Source organism: Pipistrellus kuhlii, unplaced genomic scaffold (assembly GCF_014108245.1).
Source record: "Pipistrellus kuhlii isolate mPipKuh1 unplaced genomic scaffold, mPipKuh1.p scaffold_m20_p_3, whole genome shotgun sequence".
Taxonomy (NCBI): domain Eukaryota; kingdom Metazoa; phylum Chordata; class Mammalia; order Chiroptera; family Vespertilionidae; genus Pipistrellus; species Pipistrellus kuhlii.
The window spans coordinates 82,148,949-82,164,996 of record NW_023425529.1 but is presented as its reverse complement, the minus strand read 5'-3'; the positions used below and the strand labels follow the sequence as shown (position 1 = coordinate 82,164,996).

General features: G+C 43.7%; 1 protein-coding gene across 6 annotated transcripts in view; it reads right to left on the bottom strand.

Annotated features, from left to right (window-relative positions):
• The window catches only part of IQSEC3 (IQ motif and Sec7 domain ArfGEF 3), a 104,930-nt gene that overhangs the window by 71,909 nt on the left and 16,973 nt on the right, over nucleotides 1–16,048 (bottom strand). For all 6 annotated transcript variants that reach the window (XM_045588368.1, XM_036458026.2, XM_036458027.2 and 3 more), the window contains exon 2: nucleotides 45–128. In XM_045588368.1, the coding sequence (XP_045444324.1) occupies nucleotides 45–128 (84 nt within the window). The remainder of the gene's footprint in view (nucleotides 1–44; nucleotides 129–16,048) is intronic.

Genomic DNA, 16,048 nt, shown 5'->3' with positions numbered 1-16,048 from the left:
ACTGTGGGTGGGGAGGGGAGGACCATCCACCAATGACTTCTCACCTTTGGGAGGCAGGGTCTGCGCAGGAGGGCTTCTGCTCGGCATCGGCGGCTGGGCAGCAGAACTGGTGCAGCACGGTCTCATTCCTGAGGGCAGAGCAGAGGAAGAAGGTCAGAGCTCGGCCTGGACAGGCTGGGCCCGGCACAGCTCTCTCACACCAAGGCCTTCCTGCCCTGAAACCTTACCCCTGTGTCACTAAAGTTGCCAGCAAGGATGCTCTGCCATTGAGGCCCAATGCAAACACCACCTCCTGCTTACAGTGCCCCTGACTTCCTGCCAAGGGAACTCTTCCACCTTCTGCACCTCCCTCCCCTCAGTAGGCTCCTCCAGTTGTAGGAGCAATTTGTTTCCTCTGTCTTTTATTATCATCATAGTTCTTTATTACCCTATTCCCCACTAAGGGCCGGCAAGGCAGAACTCATCTACCCACCTGTGATGCACAGAACTGCATACAGTAAACATTTCAAAGCTGATCATATGCAAAGGTACAAAGCACTCACACAGAGGCCTTAGTGTTGCCAGCTGAAAATCCAAGGTATGGTGCTTGATGGATTTGTTTGACACGGATGGAAAAGCAATCCAGGAAGCAGAGACCTGGGCTCCAGTGCAGCTAGCCAGCTGTGTGACACCTAGTTCACCTCTTTTGGGTCTCAGTTTATTCATTGGTGAAATAAGGGAGATGAACTAGAGAAGTGGTTCTCAACTCTGGCTGCTTATTAGAATCACCAGGAAATTTAAAATTGATCCCTGCCTGGACCCTACCCCTAAGGACTAACTCACTTGGTCTCGCCTGGCTCAGGGGCGGGTGAGGCGGGGTGGCACCAGGACTTGTTATAGGTTCCCAGCAGAGCAATTAGACTACATAATTTCCCAGGTCTCTTTCACCTCTAAAATGCTGCGGTTCTAATATACACTTTGAGCCAACTTGGAGTTTAATATTGAAATTACTTTTTTTTTTATAAGTGATACTATCCATTGCCTTCTCTCTCTTACCAAGCAGTTGCTGTACTGGGCGTTATGGAGTCAGAGAATGTCAGACCTGGAAAGGTCCCGAAAGATCACCTGAAAGGGATTTTTAAACTTCTTTAGCTTCAGGACACTTTGTCCAAAGCCAGTCTGTACTGGAAACTGCTAAATCTGGCTATCCTCATGGAAGAAAATACTGTTGAAGCCTACCTTAGACAAAAATAAATTCCAGAGAGACTGCATGTTTAAATGAGAAAATAAAACAAGGGAAGATAAAGAAGGAACCTGAGGAATATAGCCTATGCGTTAAGGAGGCTTAAAATAAAACAGGAAACTAAAAAACCAGTCGAAAAAAGATAAACATGTCTGACTACACAAAATAAAAACATCTAGTATGAAAAAAGATACCCTATTAAATCAAAATAAAAATGACAGAATGGGAAAATATATTTGAAACTCATGTGACAGAAAGCACGTTAATATCCTACTTCGAATTCCCGCAAATTCATAGTGTAAAGACAAACCCAGTAAAAATATATGGGCAAAGGATATGAATTCCAGTTGACACAAGAGGAGATCCAAAGAGCTGGTGACTATATGGAAAGATGCTCCACCTTATAGTAAACAGGCAAATGCCAATTAAGGGAAACCTGAGAAACTATTTCCCATCCCCCAGACTGGCAAACACGAAAAGGACTAATGAGTGCAAGTGCTGGTGAGGATGTGGGGCGAGAGATGCCCTCATCCACTGCCTGTGTAGATGTGGAAATTAAAAAGAACACAGGTCCTCTGGAATCCCACCTCTGGAATTTTATACCCTAGATAAGCAAGTACCCATTTATGAAGGTATTTGTAGAAAATGTTGTGGCAGCCTTATTTTTACAGGATGAGGTGGGAGGTAAAAATAACCTATATCCCTAAGGTTACTTCTTTATCTTCCCTTGTTTTATTTTCTCATTTAAATATGCAGTCTTTCTGGAATTTATTTTTGTCTAGGGTAGGTTTTAACAGTATTTTCTTCCATGAGGATAGCCAGATTTAGCATCTTCCAGTATAAATATGTCAAGGACCCTTATTTTTATAGGATGGGGTGAATGGGCATGGAGGGGAGAGAAATAAACCACTGGAAATAACCCGAATCCCAATCAATCAGGGAATGGTGGTTGAGTAAACTTGTAGCTTTATCCATACTATGGAATTATAGCTCTTGGCCTGGTTTGATTTCCACAATATATGGCTAAATGAGAAATGAATGTTGCAGAGAAATTATATAGTTTTGTAAAATAAATATTAACCCCTTTCCCCCAAATGCAAATTCTGTACATTGTGCTGTATTCATATACGAATGCATTCATAACTAAGCTATTAACATTGGTTATCTCAGCAAGATTAGAATGGGGGGGGAGTGTAGGTATAAAAAGGAAAAGGAAAAAATGGTGTAATGTTAATTGAAAATGTTAAATATAAATTCCTACTTATGCTATTACTATAAATACATAAAAATTGAAATGTACCTGAACAAGGACTAGCAAGTGTCAGGAACCAATACAAATATTAATGTCACTTCATAATGAAGCAGGAGCAATTTTATATTAGATTTTTATTAATTTAATAGATTAGTAATTATAGATTATGGATAACCTATAGATTATAGATTAATATTTACTACAACTAACATAACTTTTTTAAAGGGCAATGAAGCAATAATTGAATCTGACCCCTCATTTTACAATTGAGAAGGATGAGGCCTAGAGTTGGGGGAGTGATTTGTCTACAGTTGTTTCCAGACCAAAGTTCCATCTTCCAGTCAACCCTACCATTCCCATCCAGCCCAGGCATTTTGGGGCAAATCAGAGCCTTTAGATAATTGTCTTGTGATACCCTGAGGGCCACCTGGCATGAGAAAAGGGGGAAGGAGGAGACAAGGCAGATGGGCTCAGAGGCCAAACAATGGAGCGGTAGACCCAGGTGTGTAGTTAAAGCAGAGAACCAACCCCTTCACCCCAGTTCCTACTGCCAAGTGCACCTCTGCCCCAGAGCAGGTTCAGAATTTTGGCAAAATCCCTGAGAGCCTAGGCAAAGAGGCACAGCTGGTTCACCATCCACCACACTCGCATTTCAGGAAAGAGAATACACACAGACACCATCACAAGCTGTTTGATCCTGCCCATTTCTGAGAAGCATCCTCCCAGGGCTGAGAGCTGCTCCTCAGACCAGGCACTGAGGTAGGCTCCAGATGGTTTTCCCAGGTCTCCAGACTCAGCTGTGTTGACCTATGCAATGGATAACATAAGCCTGAATGTCCCCAAGTCCGTCCACACCTCAGGCTTGGGATGCAGTGTTATTGGGGTTGTACTCTCTTTTGCCGTTCATGCTAATGGGGTTCCTCAGGACAGTCCAACTGAGAGGAGAAGCTTGCCTTCAGCTCTTCTCCAGTTTCTCCTCTATCTACCTCCTGTCCCATGGGCCTCCTAAACCTGGTGTGGAACCTCTCTTTTTGCCTTCACTAGGGGTTTCGTTCATGATGACTTATAAGTCCTATTCTGCCTTCTCTGACCAGTCTGGCCACCTCTCCTACCCAAGGTCATGGTCCGAGTGCCCTGACCTGGGCAAGTCTTAGCTTAAATTGGCTGAATATTGCTTTTAGCCTTTCAGACTCCCCTTCCCTCCATCCCAAAGGAAATACCTAACAAAGGGACCCAAAGAATTAATTGCCATTAAAAACAAAATGAGAGCCCTGACCAGTATGGCTCAGTTGGTTGGAGTATCATCCTATGTACCCGAAGGTTGTGGGTTAGGTTACCAGTCAGGGCACATACCTAGCTTGGAGGTTCCATCCCCAGCCAGGGCAAGTACAGGAGGCAAAATTGATGCTAATAATTGAATATTTTTTTGTGTGTTTTTCTTGATTTCAAAGAGGAAGGAAGAGGGAGAGAGAGAAACATCAATGATGAGAGAATATCATTTATTGGCTGCCTCCTACACGCCACCTCCATTGTGGATAGTGTCCACATAACCCGGACATGTCAGGACCTGGAATCAAACCAAGACCTTCTGGTTCATAGGTCAATGCTCAACCACTGACCCACACTGACAGGACTAATAATTGTATTTTACCACTTTATGTTTACTATATGGCACATATAATTCTAAGCACTTTCCATGTATTAAGTTGTTAATTCTCGCAAAACATCCAACAAAACTTTCTCATCACTATGCAGATAAGGAAACTGAGGCATAGTGAGTTTGTACTGCTGATGAAATATTATACATTCAACATGTGCTTTATTCCTTATGACAACTTTTAGGGTATGTTTTATAGTCCCCCCTCCCTTTATTTTTTTTTATTTATTTTTTTTTTACAACTGAGAAAACCAAGACTCAAAAGAGGTAAGTGACTTGCCTAAGGTCACACAACTGGTTGGTAGGAGAGCCTAAATCCCAGTCGGGCTTCAGAATCATATAACTCTCAGCTCACCCCTGAGAATGAGACTGGAAGGGCTCTCTCAGGGCCCCCATGTTGCACTGTTCTGGGGGCATCATCCACATTGTAGTCTGTGGGGTTCACAGCCTTAAGGCTGTGGCCCTTGGGAATTCTGGAGCTGGAGGGGACCCAAGGATTTAGGCAATGGAAGAGCCCTTCTGAAGAAGGCAGATGGCCCATTCTGAGTTCTTAGCTCTTGAAATTCCAAAGGAGGAAGGTTTGTGGTATTTAGGCCAAAAGTTTGTTACTTGGATTCTTAATTCTAGGGCCCATGATTTTAGGCAAAATCCAGTTCTTTCTGGTTTTAGTGGTCTCAAGTGCCCCATCTGATGAATATTGAGAGATAGCTGGATTGAAGGTGGATGTGGTGAAACCTAAATCTGGGGCAGCCCAGACCCACAGAGAGGAAAGTGATGTGTGGCCATTCCCTGGTCATGCTGGGGGTGGGCTGGGGAGGAGAGGAGCACAGCGAGGAGCAGCTGGCTCAGGGAATTTCAGACATCACCCAAGTAAGATGGGGGTTAAGGGTCCTCGAAGAAGGTATTGTGGACCTGAAAGCCGAGGGGAACCTCAGGCTCAGCCAGAAAAGGACCCTTTTTCTTAGCTAGAAAGCTGGGAAGAGAGTGGTGGTGCTGCTGAGACCTGCAGGGCCAGGTGGTGGCAGGAAGGGGAAGAAAACAGTGCTACAAGGAGCTGATTGCAGCTCTGCCAGGGACAGTCAGCAACTATGGGGGCTGCGCACCTCTAACTCCCACATCTATATTTAGTTTGAGGCTCAGGATTCCACTTGCAAGGCCTTGAGAACACTTGAGTTGTTTAGAGGAACTGATGATGTGTGCAGTCCTGCCTGGGTGAAACTGGCAGAGGGATAGAAAAGGGAACTCCCAGGAGGAGAATCAAGGAGGAAAAGCCAGGAGCCTAGTGAGGCAACTCTGAAGGAAAAAAACAACAACCCTCCCCTTCACCAAGTAGAAGAAATCAGATTAACCCCCAGTCTTTGACAGGAAGCAGTCAGGGAATGTCTGTCTCTACAGGCGCTGTCTTGAACTCCAATAAAAGGGAGAAACTTGAAATCATTTCCAGTCACCTCCTCACCCCCATTTGTCCTGGTACCACCATCACTAGTGCTGGGAAGAGCCTGAAGACTGAGTTCCTTCCCCCCCCACACCCCCCCGCACTTTCTCTTAATTTTTTCACCTCCTCTAAGAAGCCTTCTCTGTTTAAACATGATGAATAGGAGAAAAAGGTACCCTCATTTCCTCAGAAATCATTGCTATTACAGGAGGTGGGGTTAGGGTTAGAGTTAGGGTTAGGGTTAGGGTTAGGGTTAGGATTTAGGATTAGGGTTAGGGTTAGGAGGGAGAGGTTAAATCTACAAAACAACTTTGAAAAACAAGAACAACTTGAAAGACACACTGTGTGCTTTCAAGATTTACAACGAAACTACCAAAATAAAGACAGTTTGGTGTTGGCATAAGAACAGACATGCAGAGTGATTGAATCAAATAGAGGGGCTGGAAATAGAAAGTATTTAACTTGTATTGGTTCTTGGTAAAAGTACCAAGATAATTAAAAGGAAAATGATAACCTTTTTAGCAGTGCTAAAGCAATTGGATCTCCATGAGCAAAAAAAAAAAAAAAAAAAAAAAAAAAAAAGACTTTAACCCATGCCTTGCCCCATGTATAAAAATTAATACAAAATAGATTATAGATTTAAAAAACAACAGATAACCCTGCTAGTGTGGCTCAGTGGTTGTGCATCAACCTATGAAATAGGAGGTCGTGGTTGGATTCCCTAGCAGGTCAGACTCAAACCCCAGTAGGGTGTGTGAAGGAGGGGCAGCTGATTAATGATTCTCTATCCTCATTGACATTTATATCTCTCTCCCTCTCCTTTCCTCTCTCTAAAATCAACAACAACAACAACAAAAACCACCATTCAGACAAAACTATAAAACTGCTAAAAGAAAACATGGAATAAAATCTGGGACTTTAGTTTATGCAGAGATTTCCTAGGTAGGAAATGAAAAGCACAAATCATAAAAGAAAAATTTCATAAATTAGACTTCATCAAAAATTTAAATTTTTTTCTTTTTAAAAGAACTATTAAGAAAAACAAATAATTCTTTCTTAAATTTCATTTTTAAATTATTGTTGACATTTACTATTATTTTATACTAGAGGCCGGGGTCCCTTAGCCTGGCCTGCAACTTCTTGTAATCTGAGACACCTTGAGGGATGTTGGACTGCTGGTTTCGGCCTGATCCCCACAGGCCAGGCTGAGGGATCCCACTGGTGCATAAATCCATGCACTGTGCCTCTAGGATGCATGTAAGATCTTTGGTTAATCTCTTCCCGCCCTTCCCCCTTCCCTCCATCCCCTGAGATTCATCAATCTGTTCCATGTTTCCATGCCTATGCATTGAGCATCTGACCCCTAGTGGTTAGCGCACATCATAGCTACTGGCCAAATGATCAAATAGTCTTGGCAAAAGCTTGGGCTTTCATAACTATAGATGACCTAAAGACTCAAGTAAACACTTGTCCAAAGAAGACATACACATGATCAATGGGTGTATGAAAATATGCTCAAAGTCACTGCTCATCAGGGCAATGCAAATCAAAACCAGGATGACTATTGATATTATGAAAATAAATAAACAAAAGACAACATGTGTTGGCAAGGATGTGAAGAAATTGGAACCCTTGAACACTGTTGCTGGGAATGCAAAATAGTGCTATGGAAAAACAGTATGGTGGTTCCTCAAAAATTAAAAATAGAACTACCTTGCCGAACCCGGTTTGGCTCAGTGGATAGAGCGTCGGTCTGCGGACTGAACGGTCCCAGGTTCGATTCTGGTCAAGGGCATGTACATTGGTTGTGGGCACATCCCCAGTAGGGGGTGTGCAGGAGGCAGCTGATCGATGTCTCTCTCTCATCGATGTTTCTAGCTCTCTATCCCTCTCCCTTCCTCTCTGTAAAAAAAATCAATAAAATATATATATATATATTTTTTAAATAGAACTACCATATGATCCAGAAATCCCACTTCTGAGTATTTATTTAAAATCAGGATCTCGAAGAGATATTAGCACTACAGGATCATTGCACCACTGTTCACAATAGCCAAGATTCACAAACAACCTAAATGTCCATTGATGGATGAATTAATTTTTTAAAAAGTATATGCATTCAATAGAATGTTATTCAGCCTTAAAAATGGAAATCCTCCAATATGTCATCATATGAATAAAATTTTAATACATACTCAGCAAAATAAACCAGTCACAAAGGACAAATACTACATCATCCCACTGATACGAAATATCTAAAATAGTCACACTCATAGAATCAAAGACTAGAATGGCGGTTACCAGAGGTTAGGGGAGAGGGGAAAATGAGAAACTGCTAATCAATGGGCATAAACTTACAGCTATGCAAGACGAAGAAGTTCTCGAGATCTGCTGTACAACATTGTGTCTCTGGTTAACAATTTAAGTATTATACACTTAAAGTTTGTTAAGAGGGAAGATCTTAACAAAGTTCTTACCACAATAAAACAAACTAAAACTAAGAAGTTAAACATCAGTGCTTTGGTTTGAATATTTATTTCTTGAGTTGTATGACTGAAATGCGTGGTTCCCACCTGTGAGCACCTGAGCCTGCCAGGAGAGTAGGAGTGAGAGGGAGCTGGTCCGGAGTTAATACAAGGATTGCACAAACACGCACACCAAGCATTGCCTGTAAATTAAATGAGGGATATATCCTGCACACATATGGATGGCGCATTCTAAATGGATGCCAAAGAATTAGTATCAACAAAATAAAGACTGATGTTATAAAACAGCAACATTAACTGGTAAATAATAAAATTGTAGTACATCTATACAATGGAATACTAGTGAGCAATAAAAAGGGATGAGCTACACATGCATGCCTCTTTGTGGATGAATTTCAAAAGCATTATACTAAGTGAAGGAAGCTAGACACAAAAGTCTATGATTCCATTTATAGAACATTCTAAAATAGAAAAAAAACTATAGTGATAGAAAGCAGATCAGTTTCATTTGGTATAAGGTGCGGGGTCAAACTGCAAAAGGGAAAAAGGGGTCATTTGGGGTGATGGAAAGGTTCTATCACTTGATTGAGATCATAGTTCACAACTGTAGACATTTGTAAGAACTTATCAAATGATACACTTAAAAATGGGTAAATTTTATTATATATAATTGTATCTTAATACAACTGACATTTTTAAAAGACCAAAATCTTTTTCTTCCCCTTCTCACTTCTTAATACTCCGAGAGGCTTTAGAAAAAAAAATTTTTTTAATATATTGTATTGATTTTGTACAGAGAGGAAGGGAGAGAGATAGAAACATCAATGAGAGAGAGTCATCAATCAGCTGCCTCTTGCACACCCCCTACTGGGGATATGCCTGCAACCAAGGTACATGTCCTTGACTGGAATCGAACCCGGGACCCTTCAGTCCCCAAGCCAACGCTCTATCCATTGAGCCAAACTGGTTTCAGCGGCTTTAGAAAAATTTCTGTTCTAACTTCCCTCCTCCCATTTCTCCCTAGATCACCTAATTATTAACCCCCCTCCAAGCAGCAGGGAAAAACACTGTATTTTCCCTTCCTTCCAACTGCTAGATTGGATTTTCAGAGACCAGATGGCTCATGACTGAGCCAAAAGAGTCCAGGAGGCCAGAAACTAGGACAATGAGAAAATCAGGGGTTGGGATGGCTGAATGGGGAAAATGTGGACCAGAGCTAGGGGCTGAGAGTCCCTGGAAGTGCAGGAGTAACAGTGCTGAGGACAGAGACCCCGCCCCACTCCACCACTGCTGGCCCTCAGGAGTGTCGGGCCAGTCATGGTAAATGGGGCTCTTATTCCTGCCTGGTTTCTTTCACTTTTTTTCTTTCACTTTGAGTTGTGGGGACTCAGTAAGACTTTGAATGTGAAACTGCCTCTGGAGAAACATAATAAACCCTGCATAGATGCAAAACCTTATCATGACTGTTACTGATATTATTAGTCTTTGCCACCATGAACTCAGCAGAGACCTCCGAGGATGTCATCTTAAAGTCCTGCTCTCTAGTCCCACCCCCTCCTCCAGGCAGACCTGGGGGCTGCGAGGGTAGATTTCCTTCCCTCATTGGTAAAATCTGCCACTATACGGTCTTCCATGGAAAGTTTTGGAAAGATCTTAACAAGGCTGATGATTACAGCTGTTCTAGCAACAGAAAACACCACCTGGTGGCATCCAGGTCCAGAGGACAACCGGGCTCAACGTTCATTGTTCAGTCCTGACAAAGTCTGAAATCTCCTCGGGGACCTCACCCTCACCTGGGTTTGCTTCTTTCATTCTCTGCTCACTTTCCTTTGGGTGAGTTTTAAAGGTCACCTAGTCCATGCCCCCAACGAACAGAAGGTTACAGACTCCAGGGGAGAGTTCCTGCCTCTCCTTTTCAGAGAGCCTTTCCCTGAAAACACGCTGTAGGCTCTTCAGATGTTCATATGAAGAGAGCGCCTTTGATCTCGTGGTACCCTGAGTTTCTCTCCTGTGTTCTCAGGAGCCCCACCGCCCCAGGCGCTGCCCCAGGGGGTTCTCTGAGGTCAGAGGAAAGTGGAGAGGGAGGGCAGGGCATAGAACCTTACACTGCAACCCATCAGCTCTGGTTTGATCTGTTTTATCTACTAGGGATGCCCATTGGGTTTAAGTTGGAGATAAAATTTCCTTGTTGTTTTTTGTTAAAAAAAAAAAAAAAAAAAAACCACACAAAACAACTGGGAAAGTATTCTTCTAACCAAAAACCCTGCTACTGCAGCTACTGTAGCTCCCTAGATCTCAGCCAATCACAGCTCCTCTTGGGGAGGAGCTGCTGGCTGCCCTTCAGGCAGTGGCGCACTGCCCTCTCTTTCTCATTGCCTGGAGGAAGGCCCCTTAAGCACTCCTACCCACCTCCTCTGTACAAATTCTGCCTTGGTTTCCTCATCAGTAAAATGGGATTAGTAACAGGACTTTACAGTGTTGTTGTGAGGATAAAATGAGTTAAAACGTGTAAAGCACTTAATAGAAGTTGGCACACAGTAAATGCTTAATAAATGTCAGCTGTTATTAATATCTTATATCTGCCCATCTTGCCTCTCTCCCTTTGATCTCAGGGAAGAGGTGCTCCCTCTTCTCCAAGCCCCATCCAGTCTCTCCCGCTCTTCATCCTTTGTTCCTTACTGTCTTCAGTGCCTTTTCTCTTCAGCATATAAATATGCTCAAATCTCTCATCCCAAACTACTGTTTTCCCCTACAGCTCTTCCCGTCGTTCTTCAGCCAGCCTTTTAGGAAGAGATGTCTGTGTTCAGGGACTTCTTCCATCTTGATCAGCCAACTTGCTGGAATGCAGTTCTTCCCCCCAGAATTTTCACTGGGAAAGTCCCCAAGGATCTAGTTGCCCAACCCAGTGGAATTTGTCAGTTCCTAATGAACTTTTCTGTCGTTATTGATTGGGCAAACCTTCTTTCTTGTAACCTTCCTCCCTTGGCTTCAGGGGAAGTGCTCTGCCTGCGCTTCCTTGCTTTCATGGAAACAGGAGGAAATCAGCCACCACGCGGAGAGGAGCCCAAACAAGTTCACAGGGAGGTGCCTGTGGGAAGGAGCAACCACCACAGCTCACCAGCCATTCGATGGCCATCCTGAAACCGAATCTTCCAGCCTTAGTCAAGCCTCTCCAGCTGATGCTATGTGGATTTCTGCCATGGATAACGAGCAGATTTCTAATCAAAGCAGATACTTACTGATGTGTAAGTTCTGGGATGGTTGGAAGACACTAAGTTGGGGTGCTTTATGATGCATCTCATAGTGGATTATAGTTGTTGGCCTGTCTCCCCAACTAGACTATAAGCTGCTTCAGGGAGAGACATTTCTGCATCAGATATAACTGACACCTATTAGCCCTGTAAGGTCAGTATCAATGTTGCCAGTATTCCCTTTTTGCAGATAAGAAAACTGAGGCTGAGGGGAAGGAAGTGGGTCTATTCAAACTGCAAACAGTGGGCCCCAATCCCCTGTTCACAATTCCTTAACAAGGTGCCGGGGCACCCTTTACCCTCAGAAAAGATCATATCTCCCCCACCGTGTCTCCCTACAGAGCTCAGAAGACAATGAACACACCATAATTGCTTGCTTGTCCAATTACTTACTGAGCACACTTACTGCCTGCCAGGAACCTGACATACAGCAACTATAACGTAAGAGTTTTACAGATGAGTAATGGAATTTAGTAACAAGGTCAAAGGCACACTGCTAAGTAGAGGCTGAGGTAGGAATTGAACCCAAGCCAGGACCCAGCCCCCACATTATTCTGCACCCACAGAAGAGGCTCTGGTGTACAGTGGGCCAAACAAGAAGCCTGGGTTCAAATTCTAGAGAGATCTAGCTGTGCGGTTTGGGGGTCGTCACCTGAGCTCTCTGAGCCTATGCCCTTATCTGTGAAGTCCACTAGCCACTGGGATGGCTCTGGAATCTTAGATTATCTGACCTTCTTCAGCCTCAGTTTCCCCAGCTATGAAGGGGAGGTCATAAAAGAAACTACCTCATAGAGTTGCTGTGAAGGTCCAACAATATAATCCATGTCATGCTTAGTATACAATATTAGTACACAGCAGGGCAACATAGAACATCTGGAACATGTACTGGTATGGGGCACAGGAAGTCCAGTGTTCAAAGCCGTTTTTAGTTAACACTTGGTCTGCCTGAGCCTCAGTTTCCTTACCTGTAAAATAGGGTACTGTTAGCATTTACCTCCAAGTGTGATTGTGAGGATTGAATGAGCAGATATATCTAAAGTGCTTAGAACTGTGCCAGGCCTAGTCCGCCCCTGCTGCTCCTAAACCCAGAGTTCCTCGCCCTCAGCCTTGGAGGTGAGTACTCAAAAGCCTCTCAACAATGCTATGCGGATGGCACAGCTTCTACCTATGTTTGAATTTTATGATTAGGAAACAGGCTAAAGTGGATGGAAGCCTCAGTCAGAGATCCCTGGCTGCTCCAATCTCCAAATCTCCCAATTCTGCCTACTCTTCAGGGCCCAGCCAAAGACAATTCCCCTGCAAAGTCTTCCCTCGCTCATGCCATGCCCCCCCTCCTGCCCCTGCTCCTGCCCCTGCCCAGGCTGGAAGCATGCACCTCCGGACTCCCACAGCAGCCTCTCTGCAACACGCACAGGCTAAAACATCGTATTGCCAATGTCAGTATGCATGTTGCACCTCCCTATACTAGAGTGAGCTTTCCAGGACAGAGCCATGACTGTGACCAATTCATGTCTACATCCAGTGCAGATGTAGCCTGGCTCATGGCAGTAGGTACCATTTATCAACTCAATGCGTGAATAAGTCTTTATTTCTGAGGATGCTGGAGAGAAATGGGAACTAAACAAGCACATGCATGAAACAGGCACATGCATGGAAAAAGCCCAAGTATGTACCACAGAAACCCTATCATCATATGTGCAAGCCCTTTCTATACATTCACTCATTTTAATCCTCATTTTAAAGATGAGGAGACTCAGAGAGACCAAGACACTTGCTTAATATCATACAGCTTTGGCATCAACCTGGCAGTCTTGGGGAAGCTTAATCAGACCAGGAAACTGAGCCTATAACTCGAGAGTGTCAGGAGGCCCCCAGCTCCTCCTCACCACACTCACCACCCCAGCTCAGCCTCAGTCTCCACACTGCATGCTGCCCTCTCCCCTTCCTGCCCATTGGGTAGCACTGCCAGCAACCTCAGAGCCATTTAGTTTCCTAGCTCAAGCCTATTTGTGTAAAGTCCAAGACCTTTGAAGGCAGCCAGGAGGATGCCAGCACCAGGCAGGGGTGGCTCAGTGTGAATGACAGGACTGGAGCTTGGCTGCCCTTTGCCAGCTTCCTTCACAAGAGATCTCTTTATTACCTGGCAGGTGGGTACCTGGCTGCTGGGCAAAGCCAGCTTGAGAGGACAGATCAAGGCCATCTGGCCCATGCAGCCTCAGAGGCTGCTTCACACTGTGGCCTACCTCAGGATGCCAGAGTACATGGCATCACTCCCACACCCTTAATCAATGGTGAGCATGCATTGCTTTTCCAGGGATAGCGAAGATAAATCCTGATAAATAATAATGACTACATTTGTGCAGTAGTTCCGATTTATGGAAAATGGTAGTAATATTATTATCCTATATAATAAAAGCCTAATATGTAAATAGACTGACTGGCAGAACCACTGGTCACTATGATGTGCACTGACCACCAGGGGGCAGATATTCAATGCAGGAGCAGCCCCCAGACCTCAGACTCCAGGCCAGCCAAGGAAGGTGCCAGCAGGGCCCCTTCACCCCAATTGTCCCACTGGTCGCTCCACAGATTGGCTCTGATTGCCAGCCAAGCCTAGGAACCCTACCCATGCACAAATTTTGTGCACTGGGCCTCTAATATATTATAATAATTAATGTTAATATTAATACCACTTGACTGATGAGCAAGGTTTGATGACCTCCTGATAACACATAGCTGAGACTCTAGCCCATGCCCTTCCTTGCTGCATGGTGCCCCCAGCACCTACTCTCTTTACGCCACTAAAGCCCACAGCAGGCATCTGCAGGGGAGGTGGCCATTGGGTTGTGAATGGAAGAGGATTGATCTTGCCCTCCATAGCACAGGCAGACTCTTGGAGTTAAACAAAAACATAAAAATCTCATCCAGCCAAACCCTGATCTCACAGTTCCAACCAACCTCCTACCCACCTGCTCAGTGGACAATGAGTCATGCATACCCACTCAACTCACATGCCTACAGAAATATCTCTTAGTTCTGGTAAACCACCTACATGCTAGCATTCAACATGCTTTTTATTCCTGTTTGGATGTGCAAATATTAATATATATATAAACATATACACATGCTTCTTGGTGTACATACACTCCTTAATATGTACACCTCACATCCAGAGCTCTCATAAAAATGCACATAGGTTCTGAATATACACTTGTCCTTTGGTATCTGCAGGAGATTGGTTCCAGAATCCCGCCCCCCAGATACCAAAATCTGTGAATGCTCAAAAGTCACATATATGTAGTATTTGCATATAACTGGCACATACCCTTATCTTCCTCCCCATAGACTCCCCCAACTCATCTTTCCAATAACTTTGACCCAAACTCTTCAAATCACTCTCAACTCCTCCTTTTTCTCTCACATCCCACATTAACCCCCAAGGAATTACTGTTGCTTCAACTGCTACTTCCTTCTCTTATATGGACTTTGCAACAACCCCCTATCCAATCTCTCTGCTTCTGGCTTTCTTCTACCTTCAGTCTATTCTCAACCCAAACTCAATCGAGCATCTGAAGTTCTCTTAAGCATTTTCTGCTCACACTATCCAATTGTCTTAACTACATGCAAAACTCTTCACAACAGACTCCGAGGCCCTACCAGTGTTTCTCAACAAGAAACACTTATTTGGGGCAGAAAAATTCTTCTACTAGCCTATCTATAGGACCATATAGGTTTAACACAGCCCTTGTGCTCTCAATGTCCATAAAGCACCACTTTCCCCGAATGTGCCTGGTACTGTTTCACTATAGCATCTATGCCACAAACATATTCCCTGCAAACATTTTCATCCCATAACTAATTGGCTGTGAGACAATTTTGCTGGAAAAAAAAAAAAGATAAATTCACAACAAATAGAGGGACATTAAAAATGAGTAACAAAATAAAAAAGACTTTATTGTAAAATACAGAATATTTGAATACATTTAGATGTATGTAGATTCATGATAATACTGTGCAAACAAATGCTTTTATATTTTGGTTGTATCTAAGCACCATCTTTATTCTACAGGAAATGTGGATTAAACTCTGTGCCCTAAAAGAGGCCCCTCAGTGCCTTTCTCTTTCCAGTGTAGTGTGTTTCAAAACAAGAAACCAGTGAACTCTTGGGGCAAAAATCTTCATGTGGAAGAAATGCTAACTCTCTTATTAATATTATTTTAGAAGGGAAGAGACACACAGAGAAAAACATGTATGTGAGAGAGACACATTGACTGGTTGCCTCCCAGATGTGCCTTAACCAGGGCCAGGGATCAAGCCTGCCACTGAGGTACATACCCTTGATCAGAATCAAACCCATGACCCTTCAGTCCACAGGCCAACACTCTAACTGCTGAGCCAAACCAGCTAGAGCAATGCTACCTATTTTATTTATTTATTTAAATGTTTTTATTGATATTTTTAGAGAGAGGGGGGAGAGGGATAGAGAGATAGGAACATCGATGAGAGAGAACGTCATTGATTGGCTGTCTTCTGCACACCCCCTACTTGGGATTGAGCCCACAACCCGGGCATATGCCCTGGCAGGAATCAAACCAGCGAACTCTTGGTTCATGGGTCGATGCTCAACCACTGAGCCATACCAGCTGGGCACTGTTAACTATTTTAAAACACCATTATATGTAACTGTTTTCTCCACCATTTCCTCAATGGAAAAATGAAACCAACCTGACCAATCTCACATCTCA